At 54.8% G+C, this 22,280-nt stretch overlaps 2 protein-coding genes across 2 annotated transcripts; one reads left to right on the forward strand and one right to left on the reverse strand.

Moving 5' to 3' along the window:
* Nucleotides 1-292: 292 nt before the first annotated feature.
* On the reverse strand, nt 293-21,475 carry IDUA (iduronidase, alpha-L-). Its single transcript, XM_006874134.1, is given in 14 exon segments — nt 293-477; nt 646-746; nt 1,136-1,212; nt 1,301-1,426; nt 1,546-1,667; nt 1,742-1,954; nt 2,520-2,736; nt 2,906-3,085; nt 3,209-3,411; nt 3,551-3,646; nt 3,924-4,031; nt 4,227-4,312; nt 20,021-20,161; nt 21,318-21,475. Coding segments are annotated over 14 exon segments (2,013 nt in total).
* SLC26A1 (solute carrier family 26 (anion exchanger), member 1) lies at nt 5,054-18,878 on the forward strand. The gene is made up of 5 exons (XM_006874119.1): nt 5,054-5,069; nt 6,426-6,582; nt 6,835-6,898; nt 15,885-16,499; nt 17,370-18,878. Exons 1-5 carry the CDS (start codon nt 5,054-5,056, stop codon nt 18,876-18,878), a joined length of 2,361 nt encoding a protein of 786 aa, XP_006874181.1.
* Nucleotides 21,476-22,280: the final 805 nt, after the last annotated feature.

Below are 22,280 nucleotides of genomic sequence, written 5' to 3' on the forward strand. Positions count from 1 at the left end.
GGATACAAGGTCCACTTGGGACCAGCTCCACCCAGTGGTGACCAGGGTGTCCAACCTGGCTGCGTGACGTCAGGATTGTCCCCAAGGGCAGCCAGCAGGTGAGACCTGTGTAAACTGTGCAGGGGAGCAGGCTCTGAGTGGGGGCCGTCAAGCCTGGTCCCACCTGCCCTGGCTTCATCCTCCGGTGATGACTCTGTGTTCACTCATAAAGTCTGACACCAATGTGGGGAAAAGGCACTTTAAGTGGTAGGGGGCAGGGTGGGACACACAGAGCCAATGACTGACTGACCAGCTAAGCGTCCAGCCCATCCCCACCCCTGATCAGCCCCAGGTTCAACAGTACAGGTTCAGAGTCACCTGGTGGTGGCCCTCATAAAACACCCCTTTCCAGGTAATGCACAGGATCTGAGAAGGGGCCAGGTCGTGTCCAGTAGTCCATAGCTCGAACCCGGTAGGAGCCAGAGACAACAGCTGTGTCTGGGGAAACAAAGGCACAAGCATGTTCTTGAATGTGTGTCTACCTAAACCCACCTGAGCTTGCAAAGTTCACTCTTCAAGGCTTTGCAAGAGCCTGGGGCCCCACCCACCCAGAGCCCCCTTGAGGGAATGGGGTGGCCCAGGCCCAGAAGTGGGTAAGTGGCTCACGTGGGCTGAAGACGAAGAGGTTAAAGGTGGATGTCTTCCTGCTGACTGGGGTGAATGTCTCACCTCGCTCCGAGAACTGGATCTCATAAGTCCACAGGCACCTGGGGGGGCTCAGAGTCAGAACCAGGGCTGGGGTCAAGGCTGATGTCAGGGTAGGGATCTGTATCAAAGTCAGGATGGGTACCTAAAGGCCTGCCGTATCCCCTCCCCAGCCTCTGGATTCTCAGAGGCCAGAGAACCTGAGCCCAAGGCTACCTGCAAAACGCCCCTATAGGCATCAGACTGGGGCATGATGTCATAGGCTGATGTGCGCAGGTGTGAGACATTGAGGCGTTGGACCGTCGGATGGACGGCAAGGGGTGTAGGCAGAGAAGAGACAGGTGCACACGGAACAGGCGGGATGCACGCAGGGCGACGGGGTACACAACCAGCAGAGCGGAGGGGCATAGCGCAGGATGGCAAAGTTGGGGCATCGACCCCTCTCACGTACTTGGAGCCCACGAGCTCATCCGACCAGACCAGAAGCACCTGTCCGCGGGTCACCGGGAGCGCTCTGAGCCGCGTCACCTGGGAAGGAGGACACTATGACTGGGAGAAGGCGTGATGTGGGTGGGGCTGGGGGCAGGGTTTGGCAAAGTGCCATCCCATCACTTGCCTGGCCCGGTGGTGTCTCAGGGCGCGCACACACGTGTAGCAGCAGTAAAGAGGGCAGCGGCAGCTTCCGGCGCAGCGTCAGGTGGCCATCAGCAGGGAAGGGGCGTGGGGCCTCAACCACAGGGTCCTGGGGGCAGCGGCAAGGTCTCAGGGCCTCACAGGGAGGGCTGATGTCCCTCCCCCAGACTTCAGGACAGGGGTAACCCTTTCCCACCCCAGGCAGACCCCCACCCCTGCCCCTAGAACCTCGGTCGTCCGCATGTGCCGGAACTGCTCAGCCGAGGGGAAGATGGGCCTGCCCAGGCGCTGCCATTCGCCATGGGGACTGCACAGCCGATTGTCCAGATAGAGCGTCACGTAGACCAGGCCTGCGGAGCGGTAAGCTAGTGCTCACTGGCCCTGCCTCTCTGCTCCCAACCCCAACCCTCTGCTCCTGGCTCACCCGGGGCTGGGGGTACCCCACGCAGGTGCAGGGTGACGGCGGCGCTGCGGTTAGGGTGGGCTCGAGTGTCGTCACTCGCGTAAACCAGCACTGAGGCGCGCCAGGCATCAGAGGGGCCCAGAGGGGTGTGGGCGCTGGCCAGGACGCCCACAGTGTGGTTGCTGTCCAGCACTGCCCCGGCCTGGGACACCTCTGCCCAAAGCTGCTCACCATCTGTGGGGGAAGGGGCAAGAGGGTCACCGTCAGGGAGTCACCATCCTTCCCCCTCTCCAGGCCTGCCTTCATAGTATTTGCACCCCTCCTCCCAAAAGCATAGTGCATTAAGGTCAGCAGTTCGAATCTACCAGTGGCTCCACAGAAGAACGATGAGACGTTATCTGCTCCTGCAAAGATTTACAGCCTTGGAAACTCTACACAGAGTCTCTGAGTCAAAACTGACTCGAAGGCACACAACCACCACCACCACCTCCTCCTCCTTGTAAAATAGTCTGGGGCACACGGCCACTCCTGCGGCCCACAGAGGTGGAGGGAGCAAAGGGGCTTCGAAGGGCTGCACTCAAGAAAAAGAATGGTTCTGCTGTAAGCAGACCCCCACAGCAGGGTTAGCTCATGCTTCCCTCTCATCGTAGAGTCTCGCCACCTGCTACTCCTTTGAATGACCTGCCCACCTATCCCTAGTCACCCACGGGAGGCCTTCGTCCTAGCCCCACCTGACCCTCAGCCCACTCCAGGATGTCTCCAGTCTGGCCCCGGAACGGAACCGAGGGCGCAGGCTCACCGAGCAGGGCCAGCAGCCCCATGGCGGTGAGCACCGGCTTGCGCAGCAGCTGCACGTGGGGCGGGCGCGTGTTGTTGACCTGGAAGCGTGCGGTGAGTGTGCGCTGCGAGAAGGGGTGAGGGTGGTAGCTCAGGAAGGCGTTGTCGTTGCTCAGGAGCGCATAGCGGATGGCGGAACTGGTGTTGGCGACCAGCAGGTTCTGGTGCTGCGCGATGACCTGCGGATGTCAGGGGGTTGGGGGTGGCTGGAACCATGTCCATTGGGACCACCTTCCCCTACATCAGCGCCCCCTGGAGAAAGGCAGCTCCTGAGAGGTGCCCTGCTGCGCTAGGGGGATTCCTAATTGCGCAGGCGCGGGAGAAGCGTCTGGGCAGGGCCGAGCCCACCTTCACCACCATGGCGGCGTAGGTCACGTCGGCCCTCCAAGGTTGCGGCAGGGACCAGCCCACCAGCGGATCAGCCTCATCATTGTAGACTGGGGTGTCGGTGAACTTGGGGAAGAGCCGCTGGATCAGCTGTACAGCCTCCTGCTCCTGCTCCAGGATGTAGATGGAGCTCCCGGCGCCCTGTGGGCGACGGCCGCACCTCAGCATCCCTCAGCACCGCCAGGGTCAACTCCAGTGACCACGGCTGGAGGGCAGAGTGAGGGGGGGCTAACACAGGATCCCAGGCAAAAGGGCGGACCGCACCTTCTTGTGGAGCGCAATGTAGTCCAGGCGCACGCCCACCTCGCCCGTGAAGAAGTTAGTCCCATTGTGGCAATGTTCCAGGAGGCTCCAACACAGGGGCGAACGGGGAGGGGGCCGAAAGGAGTCACCGGGGCCGCCCAGCAGCAGCGCTGGACTGGCCTCTCGAAGACCCTCAGAGCAGGCGTCGTAGTAGTTCAGGAATCCTGGGAAAGCCAAACCACGTGTCCACATCCAAGGGGCCAATGGTGTGACCCAGACTTTGCTCCCTCTCTAACTGCCCCCGCTCCCTCACCTGGTGCCTGGGCCACCTTCTCTAGCCCCTCCCCGGGAAGCACTGCCTACCTTGAGTGGTCATGGTCACGTTGTCAAAGTCATGGTGGTCTGGCTCGTTCCACGTCTCAAAGTTCCACTTGGAAACGTGCTCTAGTCCATATCTACCTGCGAAGGTGTCCCATGGGTCTCACACACAGCTATGGGGGGGCTGGCCCAGCTGAGGCCCCACCCCTGGAACGGAAGTGTGCTGGGCCTATAGGGGGGCTCCCAGGGAGAGGTGCCCATGGGTAAGGATCTGGGCCTGAAGGGCTATCTGATATGAGGGTGCCCCACCCCATTTGCAAATCCATGAACAAAAGACAAGATGACGGGGAGGGAGGGGTTGAAACTATGTCGGTGTAGTGGAGGATACAGCCCATCACGGCTTCGCCTGCCTGCCCACCGATGTATCGCCTGGCCAGAAGTGAGATAAGGTTCTTCCACTCGAACACCTGCTGCTTGTCCTCAAAGTCAGTGAAGCGTCCAGATGGGCTGCCCATCAGTTCAAAGCCTGCAGCACAATTACAGGTAACCCACCCACCCACCCCCACTTCACCCACACAGCACCTCTGGTCCCCCTCTCTCCACATTCCATTTCCGCCTTCCTGGGCCAGTGCAAGGAACCAATGGGGGGGGGTAAGGTAGGGGGGGGCAGGTCCATGGAGAGCGTCAGATTGAGTAAGAGGCAAAGTCCTGGGCCACTCACCTGGGAGAAGCTGGTTCTCCTTGAGAAGATCCAAGTACCCATCCAGGTTGGTGAAGTTGTAGCTCAGACCCCACCCAGGCATCCCCCTGTAAAAGTATACTCAGTGGTTTTCCCAGGCTGCACCTGCACCAAGGATTCCCTCCTCTTTGACAACACCGACTATGGACACCTAGCAGTCACTCACATTCTAGTGTGAACTGGATTATCTGTCTATAGAGTCACCAGCAAGTTTTCAGGAGATAAGAGATATGAAGTTGTTGTTATTGTTATGTGCCGTGGAGTCCGTTCTGACCCATAGCAACCCTACACAGGGTTTCTGAGGCTGTAAATCTTTACAGGAGCAGAAAGCCTCACCTTTCTCCCACGGGACAGCTGGTAGTTTCGAACTGCTGACCTTGCAGTTCGCAGCCCGATTCATAACCACTACACTACCAGAGCTCCTTTTAGAGATATGGACTCAAAACAGTCTGGGGGCTCATGGGTGGGCCAGGGCAGGCAGATTCGGAGGGAAAGGTAGAACAGAGCAGGAAAGTGGAGGAACAAGGCTTCAGGAAGACACAGGAGTGGGGGCTGGGGAATGAACAATGAACTCTACCCACTGCTTTTACCCTACCTCCCAGAAGCTAGGAACCCAGGTTTGGCCCCACAGGAAAGGGAGGAGAGGGGAACAACCAGCCTGCACGTACCCTGCACAGGAGGAGCCCCAGCAGAGACCAGGATGGGTCTGGTCCCAGTTTACACAGGGTTCACATTTTTTAGGGCAGACAGATGTCATCCAACCACCATGTGAATCTACAAGAAGGCATCAGACAAGCCTGAAAGCGAGTATGACAGGGAGCAAAGGTGGGCAGAGGGTCAGGGTGTTAGGCCACTACAAGGACATGACATCTAAGACTTGCTGAAAGATGGGATAAGTCAGCCATGAGGATGTCTGGGGGAGAGAGACGAGACAGCATGTACAAAGGCCCAGAGGTAAGGATGGGCTTATAGTAATCAAGCCCTAGAAAGGCAGCCCGTGGACCTGGGGGAAGAGGACAGGGTCAGTCCTCTGAGAGGAAGTCACATGGGACCTTGTGGCCATGGTGAGGGCAGGACTTTAACTCTGGGCAAAACAGGCTCTGACCCGAGCAGCATCATAACGTTCTGTAAGGAGCCCTCAGTGTTGGAGTAGAAATACAGCAGGATCCATGGTCACTAGGGGACAGTGGCCCCAGAGACAGTGAGAAGAACTGGAGTCAGTGGGTTTAGGAGGTGGAAGGACATGAGAGTGAGAGAAATCTAGCACTCCTAAAGGTATGGGCTTGAGCAGGTGGGTGGATGGGTGCAGAAGGTCAAGGCAGTAAGGAGATGCTTAGAGTAAGATTGGGACTAGGCTCTGGCCACATGGAGTTGGACATTCCAATATGGAAGTGGCCTGTTTCCTTGCTTGGTAAAGGCAGAAACTTGGTGCTCAGAGGCCTGGGGACTGAGGACTATGCTTCATCCCTCAAGGTGTGAGGGTGGAGGTAGGAGGAGAGAGGAGGGCCAAGAGCTAAGCTTGGGGAGAGGCGTGAGGCTTGGTGAAGATCATGGGTATTTTGGTGGGAATTTGAGCGTTCCCCTTGAGGACACACCTAGACGTCTGTATGTGAAAGCAGGAGGGAGCAGGTCTCCTCCATTCCTCACTGTCTGATCCTGAGGGTATCATTCAACACCTCCCTGGGAAGCCAGGTCCAGCCATCAAGGGGTGAGTGCCAGCTGCCTCCCCACACGCCCTCCCTCTTCCAGCCAAAGGTCTCAGCCGGTAGCAAAGAAATAAAACTTAACTAGCATTTGGATAAACATTAAATACGCCGCCGGTGGAAGGGTTCCAAAGTCCAGGGGACCAAGGCCTGGCGGGAGGGTGGCGCTTTCTCTAGCCCCGGAAGATAACCTCAGTCCGTGAGGGACCATCACCGGAGGACGCCTGAGGGCCAACAGTACTCAGGTGGACCTGAGCGTCCAATAGCCCATCCATGCCCCGGCAGCCAGGGATGTCCCCAGGGACCCGTTTCCATCTTGTTCCGCTCCCCACTAACCAGGTCCTGGGGAGATTAGAGACCAGACCCAGAGAGAGGTGGAGGAAGAGGAGGGCTGACCCCGTGAGGGGTGGTGAGCAACCCCACCCCCACCCGCACCCCACCCCCACCCCCAGCCTTTCCACCCCTGGCCACACAACAGGCTCTTTCACCATTTCCACCAGCCCTGTGCTAGCCCGCTCAGGCGCGTGCGCCGCCAAGACCAAGCCCACCACCGCTGGGCGCCGGCTGGGTGAGTGGTGGGCAAGCAACCTCAGCGGGGCGGAGCGGGGCCCGGGGAATGCATTTGCTGAAAGGATGTGAGCAGCAAGTGCCCAGGGATGGGGGCAGAAGGGGGGGTGCAGGGCCGTGCTGCTAGAGGGAGTGCATGGGACGAGGGGAAGGAAGCTGGCTCTACACGTGCACTCATCAAAAACCCCCGCAGACAAACACCCACTGCTTGGGAGAATCTGCAGCCCAGGCCCAGGAAGGGATGTCAGTCTGGGCCCCAGATCCAGCCCCACAGGCTCCAGGGCTTCTGGGAACTTCTGTCTTCTCTTCTGGAATCCCAGACTCCACCCACGGCCATTCGGGAGCAACTGGGATCTGGCCTTCAGAGCCCAGAAGCTGAAATGGGTGGGGCTTCTTTTTTCTTATGGTAGGGACAATGTTTCCTTTCCAAATAAATGCACTCAAATGTTAAACAGTGGCTTTAAGTAAAGTCCTTCAGGAAATAGCTGTGAGGAACAGATAAGCATTGTATGGTCCCTCAGCAGCTGTCCAGAGGTGAGATCAGCTCCTCCCCTCCTCTCCCCCCATAATGCCCCTTATCTGCTCCCTAACTGGGTGACTCACCTACCCTCTCCCACTGGCAAACAAGCAGCTTCCAAAACCATAGCTGTTCTCCTGCAAATGGCTCCACCCACCAGGAGGAGGGGGAGGCAGGAGGGGAATAGGCCCCCAGATCTCCCGACTTGGAGGAGGGAGAGATCCTTGGGGTTTGCAGGCAGTGCAGGGCCAAGATGGGAGGTGTCCCCTGTTGCAGGAAAATGGAGTCCCATAGGCCCCTCAGCTAGGATTTTATGTCTCCCTTAAGGGTCTCTCATGCCCCCAAGGGGATGTAAAAATCCAGAGCTGTGGCTGTCCTAGGTGTCCAAGCCCCCAAAGGACAGCAGGCGCTATGTAGCCTCATCCTCTCTTGGGACTAGACAAGGCCCCTGGGACCTTTCACTTTTTATACTCTATGCAGGTTGGTGCTGTAGGATCAGCCCGGGACTGAACCACAAGGTCCAGCTGCTCCTTGGAAACCCTATGCAGGGTAGCTATGAGTCAGAACTGACTTGCCTGCACTTAACAGTGACACCCCCTTAGCCCTCAAGAACCCAGTAACATAAACTTTAATGCCATTTCCTCATTTTAAAAAAGTTTTGAAGAATGCATTTCAAAAGAGCACCTCACCCTCAGCAGTAAAGCAAACCCAAAGCAAACCGTCTGCCGTCCAGTCCAGTCCACTTAGATCGAGCTGACCAGACAGCTGCCCCCAGAGACTTTCAGAGGCTGTAAACCTTTACGGAAGCAAATTGCCTCATCTTTTTTCCCTAGGTGCACATGCTGGGTTTGAACCACCAACCATTTGATTAGGTGCCACCGAGTTGGCTCTGACTCACTGCAACCCTGTACACAACACAACAAAACACGGCCTGGTCCTACGCCATCCTCACAATCATTGTTACAACTTGAGCCCATTGCTGCTGCCACTGTGCCAATCCATCTCATTGGGGGGCTTCCTCTTTTTTTGTTAACCCTCTACTTCACCAAGCATAATGTCCTTCTCCAAGGACTGGTCCCTCCTGACAACATGTCCAAAGTATGAGAGGTGATCCTCAACACAAGGGTTTTCAAAAAAGAGACCACGACTCATCTGTCAGTTTGTCACACTGATGGCTTGCATGTCGCATGATGCTGGACGAGTATCTTAAATACCAGCAGGGTCACCCATGGCAGATACATTTCAGCAGCTTTCCCAGACTAAGAAGGACAAGGAAGAAGGAAAGGAGAACTCCTTCTGAACGTCTAACCACTGAAAACCTTATTAATAGCAGTGGAACACTGTCAGCACCAGAATGTTGAATAGTATAACACAACATATAACAACCTAATTATGTTAGATAAAGTGCCAGAAGATGAGGCCCGTAGGTTAGAAGGCAATCAAAATACAACTAGGGTAGAGTTGATCTTCCTTTGCTGATGGGGCACAACTCAAAATGAGAAGCAGCTGTAAATATTCATTAGTAATAGGAACATGGAATGTGCAAAGTATGTACCCAGGAAAAGAGGAAGCTGTCAAAAATGAAATGGAATTCATAAAGATCAGTAACCTAGATATTGTTGTTGTAAAATGTCATTGAGTCATTTCTGGCTCATAGTGACCATGTACAGGGTTTCTGAGGAGCAGCTGGTGAGCCTGAACCACTAATCTTGCAGTCCAGTGCTTACCCTACAGTGCCACACCAGAAGTCTATATATGCTAGGCATTAGTGAAATGAAATGAACTGGTATCGACCATTTTCAATCTGACAATCACATGGTATACTATGCCAGGAATGAACAACTGAATAGGAATGTTGTTATATTCATCATCAAAAAGAACATTTCAAGATCTATCTTGAAGTAAAATGCTGTCTTTCTTACTTCAAGGCTAGGATAATATTTATATATGAGCTCTGGTAGCATAGTGGTTACGAATCGGGCTCTGAACCTTAAGGTCAGCGGTTCGAAACTACCAGCCGCTCCGCGGGAGAAAGATGAGGCTTCCTACTCCCGTAAAGATTTACACCTTCGGAAACCCTGTACAGGGTCGCTATGGGTCGGAACCAACTCGATGGCACTTCACAACAACAACAAGGAAGATCAGTTAATATCACTATTATTCAAATTTACATGCCAACAACTAAAGCCAGTGATGGTGAAATTGAAGAATTCTAAACCCTATGCAAGGTCACTATGAGTCGGAACCGACTCGACGGCACTTAACAACAAAAACCAACTTCTTCAGTCTGAAGTGGATCAAACATGCAATCAAGATTGGAATGCAAAGGCTGGAAACAAAAGGAAGGCCCAGTAGTTGGAAAATATGGCTTTGGTGACAGAACCGTGATGATGGAGCTCGCAGGAGAGAATTCTGCAAGACCAGTGATTAATCCTGGTGTGGCACTGTAGGATAAGCACTCCATCACAAGGTTGGTTTGAACTGAAAGACTGGTGGTTCACATTCACCAGCCACTCCTTGGAAAACCGACACAGGGTCGCTATGAGTCAAAACTGACGACAGCACTTAGTGACAACAGCAACATGACTTATTCCAGGAGAAAGATGAGGCTTTCAGCTCCCACAAAGATTAAAAGCCTTGGAAACCCAATACAGGGTAGCCATGGGTTGGAGCCAGCTCAACAGCACTTTCAAGCCTGGACTTGCAGTACTGAAGGATTCTATGGGCAAAACATTGAATAATACAGAAAGCCTCAAAAGAAGAGAGACACAACACACTGAGTCACTGTACCAAAAAAATGGTCAGTAGTCAACCTTTCAAGAGGTAATCTATCAAGGAAGAAGTCCAAGGTGCACTGAAGGCATTGGCAAAGAACAAGGCTCTGAGAATTGATGGAATACAAATTGAAATCTTTCAACACACTGATGTAGCACTGGATGCACTCACGACAAGAAATTTGGGAGACAATTACAAGGCCAACTGATTGGAAAAGATCCATATTTGTGCCCATTCCAAAGAGAAGTAACGCAACAGAATGTGGAAATCATCAGACAATATCAGTAACATCATATGCAAGTAAAACTTTGCTAAAGACAATACAAACATGATTGCAGCCATACACTGACAGAGAACTTTCAGAGACTCAAGCCAGATTCAAATAAGGAAATGAAACAAGAGATATCATTGCTGACATCAGATGGATCTAAGCTGAATGCAGAGAATACCAGAAAGATGTTTACTTGTGCTTTACTGACTACACAAAGGATTTTGATCGTGTGAATCATGACAAGCTATGGACGGATGACATTGAAAAGAATGAGTATTCCTGAACACATTATTGTGCTCATGAGGAACTTGTATACAGACCTAGAGGCAGTAATTCAAACAAAACAAGGGTACACTCAATGATTTAAAATCAGGAAAGGTGTGCACCAAGGTTGTATTCTTTCATCACACTTATTCAGTCTGTATGCTGAGCAAGTAATTTGAGAAGCTGGATTATATGAATAAGGATGTAGCATCAGAATTGCAGGAAGACTCATTCATGACCTGCGGTATGCAGACGATACAGCCATTCTTGCTGAAAATGAAGAGGACATAAAATACTTACTGATGAAGATCAAAGACCACAGCCTTCAGAATGAGCTGCACTTCAATGTAAACAAAACAAAACTCCTCACCACTGGACCAATAAACGACATCCATAAAAGTGGAGAAAAGATTGAAATTGTCAAAGACTTCATTTTGCTTGGATCCACTAATCAACACTCATGGAGGCAACAGTCAAGAAATAAAAGGCCATACTGCATTAGGCAAATCAGCTGTACAAGACGTCTTTAAGTGTTCGAGAGCAAAGATGTCACTTTGAGGACTACGGTGCACCTGAGGCAAGCTGTGGTATTTTCAACAACCTCATATGCATGTGAAGGTTGGAAAATGAATAAAGACAACTATAGAAGAATTGATGCATTTGGACTATGATGCTAGAAAAGAATATTGAAAGTACCACGGACTTCCAGAAAAACGAACAAATCTGTGTTGGAAGAAGTACAGCCTGAATGCAACTTAACAGCCAGGATGGCAAGATTTCACCTCTCCTACTTCAGACATATTTTCAGAAGGCATATTATTAGTCCTGGAAAAGGATATCATGTTTGGTAAGGTGGAGGATCAAAGGAAAAGAGGAAGACCCCCAGTGAGACAGACTGGCACAGTGGCAGCAGCAATGGGCTCAAAATCAAGTGTAACGACAATTGTGAGGCTGGCACCGGATCGGGCAGTGTTTCGTTCTGTTGTGTATAGGATTACTATGAGTCAGAACCAACTTGACGGCATCTAACAACAAATCAGAGATGACATCTCATCATCCTGCTTCTAAAGAGCATTCTGACTATAGTTCTTCCAACAGATTTGTTCTTGTTACAGTCCAGGGTACTTTCAATATTCTCCCCCCAACACCAGAGCGCAAATGCATCAATTCTTTAGTGTTTTACCCACTTTGTCACCATAGTTCCTTAACAGTAAACGTTATTGCCATCAAATCAGTTCCAACTCATTACAACCTCAGAGGACTCACAGAACTGTGCTCCACAGGGTTTCCGTGGCTGATTTTTCTAGAAGTAGATCACCAGGCACCACGGGGTAGACTGAAACTTCCAATTCTCTGTAAGCAGTCCAGCACATTAATTGTTCCACCAGCTCACCCTCGGCATTTACTGTGTGCCACGTACTAGCCTGAGCTTCTTGAAGCCATTGTTGCTGTTATGAAGTGCCGTCAAGTCAGTTCCGACCCATAGCGACCCTGTATAGGGTTTCACAGGTTCATTTAAAAGGTTCATTCTGCTCACACCAGCCCTACAGGACAGACGGGTCACCCCTCCCTGCTCTAGAGGAGACACAAAGGCCAGGGTCATCCAATGACAGCAGGCCGTTAGTGGGGCTGCAGGGCACAGACCCCAGGGGCCTAGGTCTCCCTTACACACACACAGTAGGAAAGGCACACATGGTTGGTAATTCTCTGGAGATGTGGCAGGGGGACCAGTCGGATCCAGGGCACGTGGACATACACACTTTCTGATGAGCAGCTTCTCTTCTGCTCTTTATTCCAGAACAGAGGTCCGGCTCCAGGACACTCCTGCCCTCTCCCTCTGGACTAGAATGGGGCCACAAGAGAGATCAGCCCTAGAGTCCTGCCCTGTCCACTCTCCAGAGTCTGCGGGGGGCGCAGGGGAGATAGGGCTACTCCACTTGGCTCCAGAGCTGATAGGCGCAAGCACGGGCTAGCTGTCTTCAGCCTGGGACTGGCTTGGCTGGGGCACCTTCTGCCTCCTCCTCATAAGGAGCCAAAAGATCCAAGAATCCTGTATGGCCCACTCACTGTCCACCTGCCTGTCCCAGTCTGCATGCCCACAGTCATGGAGCCTGTGCCTGGCAGCCTGCAGGTTTATCAGAAGCAAGCACACTGTAATTACCGTGAATCTCTGATTACAACTCACACAATTAGCACCCAGTCTGGGCAAGCATGTGACTCAGCAATTTGGGGAGTAAATAATTTAACAGCAAGCTCAGCGCAGCCAAGGAGTCAGAGTGAGCGGCACTGTCTGGCTGCCCCAAAGTCCCAGGGGTCAGGCTGGCCGGCACAGCCTCAGGTGCACAGCAGGGCTGGGCACCCACTGTCCTGCCGCCCACCCAGCCTTCCAGCAGCTCCCTCACAGGTAAGATCCATCGGAAAGCCCTGCTGGGGTCACTCTGCCTGGCTGAGGCCAGCTCCCTGGGCTAAAGGAGAGGCAGACAGCGAGGTTGGGAATGATTTGGCCAGGGCATTGTGGATGGAAAACATTCCCAATTCTGGGGTTTCTTAGGGGAAGGTATTTGGGAACCGTCAGGAGGCACTTACCTGAGTCCACTGCTGTGGAGTCCATCCGGACTCACAGTGACCCTATAGGACATTGTAGAAGTGCCCCATAGGGTTTCCAAAGCTGTGAATCTTTACAAGAATAGACTGCCTTATCTTCCCCCCACAGAGTGGCCGGTGAAGCTGAACCACAAACCTTGTGGTGAGCAATCAATGCTTAACCCCCAATGCATCATCAGGAGCCCCTAGGTGGTACCTGCTCCTCATTCCATACAGCCCAGTTCCCAGGGGCTCAGGGTAAACTTCAAAGTGTTTGCTGTCAAGTCGGTTTCAACTCATAGCAACCCTGCATAGGGTTTCTGAGGAGCAGCTGGTGGGTTTGAACTGCTGACCTTGAGGTTAGCAGTCCAGTGCTTATCCTACAGCATTACACCAAGACTCCTCCAAATGGGGGAGATCTTTGGGACAATTTTCTGGAGAAAGGACAAACATCTTTTATAAAATACCCCTTCGAAAACACCCCACTGCCCACCCGGCCTCCATTCCCAGAGAAGGTGGCTGAGACTTCGTATCCTGGTCTGGCACACATGTGACTCAATGCTGGTGTCTGAGTTCTGGGCACTCCTGTCACCACGAAAGTTTAGGGTTGTTCCAGGCTAAGCCACTGCGAACTACGCAAACAAAGCTGGCCGCCTGTGCACTGACCGTTGTGGTTTGGATCTGTGAGTATCCCCCGACATGACGTCAGCAGCAATCTGCTCTCTGGAGCTAGGGCAAGGTCAGAAGACTTTCTCTGGCACGGGGTGGCCAGAACCACCGTTGGCAGACAGCATTCAACAAGTGGCTTGTACCATTACGGGCAGGCTCCTCAAGGTTACCAGTCTTCAAAGACCCAAGGTGCGTCCTTGGGGAAAGGTCACCAGGGACGCTACCTCCCTTCCAAGCTGACCCAGGCAGTGGTCACTCCTCCTCAGGCATGTGCTAGGAATCCTGCCCAAGGACCGCGGTGGCTGGCACACTCTGTTGTCCAACTGTCCTGTCCCCAGACATGGATTTAAGGCCATCAGACTTTCTCCTTCTGAACCACACACCGCATCCCCACCCCAGCACCAGGGTCTGCAGAGACAGAGGTGGAGGGAGGCAGTGTGGATGGATCCCGGGTGGCCTTCAGGTTGTCACCAAGCTGGAGAGCTGACCAGGCGAGCAGTAGGGAGCTGAGGTCTGATCACAGGTCTTATCTATGGGACGCTTTCGGATGGTAACAGCCAAGTACGTTCTCTCTCACACAGAAACCGGTACCTGTGACTGTCGAGGCAGTTCCAACTCACAGTGACCCCACAGGACACAGTAGACATGCCCCCATAGGGTTTCCTAAGGCTATAAATCTTTACAGAAGCTGCCAGCCTCCTAGTCCTCTTGCCAGTTGGCTGGTGGATTCAAACTGACAGCCTTTTAGTTCGCAGGCAAGCACTTAACCACTGCACCACCACCTCTCCCTCCCTTGCATGCTGTGGTTCAGTCAGCTGTGACTCACAGCCACCCTGTGCACAACACAATGACAGGAGTCTGCTCTGCATTAACCTCACAATTGTTTCAGCTCCTTGTTGCCGCTATGTGTCAACACATGGCCTAGAGGGTTTTTTTCTTCATTTACCCTCAACCAAGTATGATGTCCTTCACCAGGAGCCGGTACCTCCTGACATGACCAAAATATGTAAGATGGTTTCACCTTCCTGGCTGTGCTTCTGGCACTCCATGGTACCTTTACTATTCTTCTCCAGTACCCTAACTCAGATGCATCAATTCTTCTACGGTCTTCATTATTCATTGTCCAACTTTCACATACATATGTTGTTATTGTTAGGTGCCATCAAGTCGGTACCGACACATAGCGACCTCATGCACAGCAGAACGAAACACTGCCCGATCCTGGGCCAACCTCACTACTGTTGCCATGCTTGAGTCCATCAATGCTGCCACTTGGCCAATCCATCTCATTGGGGGTCTTCCTCTTTTTCTTCGACCCTCCACTTTACTAAACATGATGTCCTTCTCCAGTGATTGGTCCCTCCTAACAATATGTCCCAAGTATGAGAGACGAAGTTTGGCCATCCTGGCCTCCAAGGAGCACTCTGGCTGCATTTCTTCCAACGCGGATCTATTGGTTCTTTTGGCAGCCCATGGCACTTTCGATACTCTCCTCCAACACAACTCAAAAGCATGCATATGAAGCAATTGAAAATACCATGGCTTGGGTCAGGCATACATTAGTCCTCAAAGTGACATCTTTGCTCTTGAATACTCTCTCACTCACGGGAGGTGACAATTCAGGCAGGCGCTGCCGTGTTGACTGGGCAGGGGGCCGAGGCTAGGCAGAGCATCATCTGGGGCTGCCCTTAGCTGCTCAGTATACACTAAGGCCTGTAGACTCTTGTCACATCAGTTTGCCCCGAAAACAGAATATTGGAGGGGGATCTGACATCATCCACACTGGGTACCAAGTAGGTAGAGAGTCGTCTACACTGGGTTCCAAGTGGGGGGATGCCACCTGCACTGGGCAGTGGGTGAATAGATGCTCTCCACTTAGGCACCAAAGAAATGGGGCATCCTGCACACTGGCCACTGGGTGGATGGGGTGTCATCCATGTTGGGCACTGAAATGGGAGGGTCACTGTCCAGGCTGGGTGTGAGGTGGACGCTAAGAAGGTGGGAAGTCATCTGCATTGGCACTAAGTGGAGGGGTATCTCTGCTAAGTGCCTGGCAGGTGAGACACTGTCCTTGCTGGGCAGGTGGACGGCCACACTGTGTCACTTGTACTGGACTGCAGGTCTGGCCCCCCGTGTTGACATGAGAGGGGAACCAGCATCCAGTGCCCCCACCCAGTCCTCCCAGTTTCTGGAAACAGGGCAACCTCCACCATCCACCCTGGGATTCATGAGTCATTTTTGAGCTTGCCTTCCTTGGCCGGGGGTCCATGCTGACCACTTCTCCACTACAGGTTGGCCCCGGGGGCCTGGCACCACAGATGGAGACATGTCCCGAGTGTGCACATCAGGACAGGGGGCAGGCGCTAGTCCGCCGGCAGCCCCCAGCCCCCCAGAGCCTGCGTGAAACGTTGAAGGGCCGGCTGCGGCGGAACTGCACGTGTCGTAGACAGCAGGCCTGGGAGCTGGTGCAGGACCTGGTGCCCGCTGTGCGCTGGCTGCCTCAGTACAGCCTGCAGGAGTACCTGGCAGGGGACGTCATGTCCGGACTGGTCATCGGCATCATCCTGGTACCTCAGGCCATCGCCTACTCGCTCCTGTCAGGGTTGCAGCCCATATACAGCCTCTATACCTCCTTCTTCGCCAACCTCATCTACTTCCTCCTGGGCACCTCCCGCCATGTGTCCGTGGGCATCTTCAGCCTGCTCTGCCTCATGGTGGGTCAGGTGGTGGACCGTGAGCTCCAGCTGGCCGGCTTAGACCCCGCTCAGGATGGCCTGCGGCCAGGGGCCAATGATAGCATCCTCAATGTCTCAGCCACTGGGCTGGCACTTGGGCCTGACTGCGGACGGAACTGCTACGCCATCCGCGTCGCTACTGCCCTCACGCTGGTGGTTGGAATTTACCAGGTAAGGGGGCATCTGGGTGTGGGCAGGACAGGGTGTACCCCAGGGGTACTCACAGACTACCCAGAAAGGCAGAGCCTAGGAGGAAGCACTGGGGTGGGTCCAAGTGGGTGGGCCTAGCTTCATGGTCAGGAAGGTGATGTTTAAACAGGTAAAAGAGAGACCAGGAAGAACAGAGGGGGACAAGTGGGGACATCTCAGGGCCAGGGGCCAAAGTGTGACTGCCAGCTACACACGTGACCAATGCAGCCCACATGGCTTCGCTGTCCTTCCTGTGCCCCACCCCCCGATGCCAGAGACCTCACCTGTCCTAGGTCTGCGGCTTCCAGATTCCAAACTCTACCTTGGCCCCCCACCTACCAAGCAAGGAGAAAACTTACCCCAGGGGAGTGGCCCTGGGGGTCAGGGGATTAGAGAGGGCTGCCATCTACTCCCAGGGAGCCCTGGTAGCACAGTGCTTAAATGTTTGGCTGCAAACCAAAAGGCCGAGAGTTCAAACCCATCAGCTGCCAAGAGGGAAACCGATGGGCCATTCCTTAGAGATGACACCTTTGGAAGCCCTACGGGGCCATTCCACAGGATTGGTACGAGTCACAATCGACTCAACAGTAGCAGGGGATCAAATCCTCAGAATCCAGAGGCTTTGTTTCTGAAACAAAAGTGGTCCTCGTGCAGGGAAGTGGGAGCAGGGGCTCCCATGGTGGTCTACGTCTGTCCTGCACACACATACGATGGGCTCGCTGGGCACTCAAGTGCAGGGCATGTGGGTGAAGCGCGCTGTCGTGTCCCACGGTGGAGGGGGGGACACTAATGCATCAGGAATGGTGTAGCTAACCCCCACTTGGGGCCACCCTCCCTGCGTTCTGTTCACAGGTCCTCCTGGGTGTCCTCCGGCTGGGCTTCCTGTCCACCTACCTCTCACCACCACTGCTCGATGGCTTTGCCATGGGGGCCTCCCTGACGATCCTGACCTCACAGGTCAAGCACCTGCTGGGCGTACGGGTCCCACGGTACCAGGGTCCCGGGATGGTGTTAAGCACATGGCTGAGTCTGCTACAAAACTTGGGCCAGTCCAACGTGTGTGATGTGGTCACCAGCGCCGTGTGCCTGCTCCTGCTGCTGGTTACCAAGGAGCTCTCGGACCGCTACCGGCACCGCCTGAAGGTGCCACTGCCCATGGAGCTGGTGGTCATCGTGGCAGCCACACTCGCCTCCCACTTTGGGCAATTTTACCAACGGTTTGGCTCCAGCGTGGCCGGCGACATCCCTACTGGCTTCCTGGCCCCACAGGTGCCTGACCCAGAACTGATGTGGCGAGTAGCACTGGACGCTGTCCCCCTGGCCCTCATGGGTTCTGCCTTCTCTGTCTCGCTGGCAGAGATGTTTGCCCGGAACCACGGCTACTCCGTCCGTGCCAACCAGGAGCTCCTGGCTGTGGGCTTCTGCAACGTGGTGCCCGCCTTCTTCCACTGCTTTGTCACCAGCGCCGCCCTGAGCAAAAGTCTGGTGAAGACGGCCACAGGTTGCCGCACGCAGGTGTCCAGCGTGGTCAGCGCTGCCGTGGTGCTGCTGGTGCTAGTGGCCCTGGCGCCGCTCTTTCGGGACCTGCAGAGATGTGTCCTGGCATGCATCATCATCGTCAGCCTGCGGGGGGCCCTACGCAAGGTGGGAGACCTTCCGCAGCTGTGGCGGCTCAGCCCGGCCGACGCACTGGTCTGGGTGGCCACTGCGATCACCTGCGTGCTGGTCAGCATTGAGGCGGGACTGCTGGTGGGTATGTTCATTTCGCTGCTCAGCTTGGCCGGCCGCACACAGCGCCCACATACAGCCCTGCTCGCACGCATCCCCCGTTCTGCTTTGTACGAGGATGTCACCGAGTTCGAGGGCCTGGTCCCTGAGCCAGGCGTGCGCATTTTCCGCTTCACGGGGCCACTCTACTATGCCAACAAGGACATCTTCCTGCGGTCACTCTATAGCCTCACAGGACTGGACGCAGGGCGTGAAGCTGCCAGGAAGCGAGGGCCGGACGGGAGGGCCAGCGGCCGCAAGCACCCAAACCCAGAGGGCACCACATCAGCACTGATGTCCCCAGAGGCCAGCTTCCACACAGTGGTCATTGACTGTGCCCCACTGCTTTTCTTGGACATGGCTGGACTGGCCACGCTGCAGGGCCTACACCAGGACTACAAAGTCCTGGGCATTGCCATGCTCCTTGCGGGCTGCAGCCGCTCGGTGAGGGCCATGCTGAGGCAAGGTGGCTTCCTCGGGGAGAACGAGGCGGACACAGCTGAAGAGGAGCAGCTATTCCACAGTGTGTACAGAGCTGTGCAGGTGGCTCGAGCCTGTCATCAGGAGCTGACGGCTGCCGACTCAGTCCTCTAGCTGGGTCAGCACCTACCAGCCATCACCATTCCCACCTGGGAGCTCTCTGCAGACATCCGCAAACGATGGCCACATGCCATATCTGCCCTGGCGAAACCACGGGGCTCTGATTGAAAATGGGAACAGAGACACACACACACACAGGACTCAAGAATCACTTGTCTTCCACACAAAGGCTACCTTTGCTGCTGACCTGGGCCCTAATCCCAGGACACCAATGTAGTCCCCCAGGGATCCCCCCAGGCGGAACAGCCACCCCACCACAGTCTTCAAAGTCGGAGTCATTTTGCACCAACAAAACCAAGTACTATCAAGTCAGTACCGACTCATGGTGACCCCATGCTGCCCAAGTCAGGTGTTCAGTGGCTGGTGTGTTAGAAGCAGATCGCCAGACCTTTCTTCGGAGGTACTCTAGGTGGTCTCCACCCTTGTGGTTTGCAGCAAGTGTGTGGGTTAATGCACTTGCACCAACCCAGGGCTCCTTGTTTTGCACATGACCCCACAAATCACACAGCCTCCAAGTTGCTGTCGGGAAACCCCACTATGTCAGCCTGCCCCAGCCCCTGCCCCTGTCTTGGGTAAAAACGGGGGACTTGGGTCCAGGGTGTCAGGGAATCTGTATCTCTGAGAACCTCCCCACACCAGCAAATGTTTCTTCCACCTGGTGCTGCAGGCCCAGCTGCTCCTCTGGGTAACATCAGGGCTAAAATACCTGGAACCAATCAGCGCATGCCTTAGCCAAGCCCTCGGGTACAGCGCCCTGACGTAACCTAGACCAGGGATACACTCATGAAGGACACATGGGTGCAAACATGTCCAAGTACAGAGCAAACTACAGCAGAGGACCAGTGTGATCCTGAGTCCCTCACGGGAGGCCAAGGGGACTACTGTACAGGGTCCAGGTACTGCCCACTAGCCTCGAGGGCACCCAGGGACCTCACACGCCCCCCTGACAGGAAATGGAGAGGTCAGGAGAAGTTCTGGTGGAGGCATTGACCCTGTGCCCCTACTGCACTGCACTTCCTCTCCCACTTCACTTCCAGGGCAGAATACCAGCGGGTCCCACCTCTTCCCTCAACCTTGGTTTTCATCTCTGTCAAGCGGGGATTCTTGCCAGCTGCTCCCCACACCCTGTCACCCACCTGGCTGTGACGAGGTCCAGCAGCCAGTGGGTCCGAACTTGTTCAATGCCCCCATGAGGGACAGCACCCACATAGGCCAGGTTGAGTTGCTGGTCCCAGCTGAGGTCGTACTGGTCAGCCTGGTCATGCGGCAGAGGGGGGCTGGGGACAGAAACAAGGGTAGTGGTTGTGTTAGTCCTGAGTCTCTGGGCCCTGATAGAGTGGGGGTGACAGGAACAGCCCTCCACTATACATCCACCTCACCCCGACATGAGTTGATTCTGACTCACTGTGACCGTGTATAAGGTTTCTGAGGCTATAAATTTCTATGACTCATCTTTCTCCAGAAAGGCAGCTGGTAGATTTGAACTGCCAAACTACTGATTACAGTAGAGTGCTTATCCCACAGAGCCTCAAGTCTCTTAACATCTGGTGCCTACAAATCCAGCGCTCGGTGCCTCCTCAGGACCTGGCTCCAGCAGCCGGACCCAGTGGGTTTTTACTAAATGACTTTTACTGTGTCTGGAGGTAATAAAATGACATTTGTACTACGCATGTTTCACATCCTGTTTGTCTATGGGGGAGGGAGAAGAGCAGAGAGCGGGACCCTACCCAGAGAAGCAGTGACACCAGAGATGGAGGCAGAGACCATGGGACGATGGGACTCTAGACCCAGAAGAGGGGAGGGGCTGTGTGCTGAGACAGAGGGGCAGGCTTGTGGGGTATACCCTTTGGTTGGTTGATGATGCTTGGAGGGGATTGTAACCATGGCAATGGATGAATGTAAAACTAATGTTCTCCCATGTAAACTATCACATAATTCACAATAAGACATTAAAAAAAAAAGAACAGGTCTCAGAGGGGACCCCCTTAACCCTACAGTTGATGAGGGGGCCCTACACCACACTCCCATTCACCCCTGGGCTGCATGGGCCCTTGTGTGGGTCTTCATCATGGGTTGCCTTTAGTGATCACTGGGCTCTCCTGGAAGCCCCCTACCCCAGGCAAACTCAGGACCTGGCTTTAAGCCTCCACTAGGGGAGAACTTTTCAGGTATGAGACTCCCCATCCCAAATAGCGCACCCCTCCCCACCCCAAGTGTGGCAGATAGGCAAGAAACCCCTACTGTAACACTCAGGATGGACCCACAACGGTTCCAGGGAGGCCAGCTCATTCTTGGGCACCGAGTTTTGGAAGACTGACTGTGTGCTGGGGGCCCAGGAGTCCCGGGGACTGGGGCCCCGGTTTCCACAGAGTGCAAGGCGGGAAAATGGGGAGGGTGGACCGCTCCGATCTCAGTTTCCCCGTGTGAGCTCACCAGAAGCCCGTGCTCCTCCAGAAAGGCCGCAGGGGCCGCAGCGCGCGGGCCGCGTCCACGCGTATCAGGAGCTGGGCCTCCGCAAGGGCCCGGGGGAGCGCGGGCAGCAATGCGGCCAGGAGCGCGAGGAGCGCGGCGCGGACGCGCGGGATGTGCATGGCCCGAGCGCGGGGCGCAGGGGCGCAGTGGTACAGCGTACTTCTCCCGCAGTAAAGACGAGCGAGGCTCCCGGAGCTGCCGGGTCTACACCGTGCCGGCGATTCCGCCTCCGGGTCGTGCGTCCACGTGATCTCGCGGCTGGCGGGGCTTGGGCGGGACCCGGGTGGACCAGGGCGGGGCTAGTGGAGACAGACGGGGGTGGGCGGGACCGGGGCGGAGCAGAGCGGGACCGTTAAGTGGGTTAGGGCCGCTTCTGGGGACTGGATGAATGGGATTCCGGGAGATTGGGGCGGTGGCAGATGCTCCACAAGCCTGGACTGACCGTGGCAGGGATGGGGTGTGGGCATGGATTGGATGGGACTTAAGTGGGTGGGTTTGCGGCTGGTCTTCAGCAGGCTAGGCGAGGGAGTGGAACGAGGCAGGCGTGCGCGGGGACTAGATGGGACTTTGGGGAAATGGCTTCAGCCGACTGGGCAAGGCCTGGGCAGGCTGTCTCGGGGAAGGGGGCACAGGGCCTGACTTTCCGAGCCCAGGAGGTCCTTTGCAAGTTGGACTGGAGTTTGGGCAGGGTTTTGCGATGGGAAGGTTCTGGCAAGCGGGCAGTCCTGGGGCGGGGAGGGGGACTGTCCCTTGGTAGAGGAAGCCAGGGTCCCCAGGCTGTGACTTGAGGAAAGCATACACAGCGTCTCTCCACCAGCTCTTCCCCTTTCTCCTTCCTGCCTTGCAGAATGAGGCTAACAGTCCTGACATCCTAGGGTGTTGTGAGGATTGAATGACTACACACGTGGAAAGCACTCAGAAAAA

This window comes from Chrysochloris asiatica, unplaced genomic scaffold (genome assembly GCF_000296735.1).
Source record: "Chrysochloris asiatica unplaced genomic scaffold, ChrAsi1.0 scaffold00262, whole genome shotgun sequence".
Lineage (NCBI taxonomy): Eukaryota > Metazoa > Chordata > Mammalia > Afrosoricida > Chrysochloridae > Chrysochloris > Chrysochloris asiatica.

Excerpts from the sequence above, each read along its gene's own strand:
- SLC26A1 (XM_006874119.1), top strand. Across the intron at positions 6,899-15,884 it reads GAGCCCAGAAGCTGAAATGG|GTTGGCCCCGGGGGCCTGGC; the intron begins GTGGGGCTTCTT and ends TCTCCACTACAG. Across the intron at positions 16,500-17,369 it reads TGGTGGTTGGAATTTACCAG|GTCCTCCTGGGTGTCCTCCG; the intron begins GTAAGGGGGCAT and ends TTCTGTTCACAG.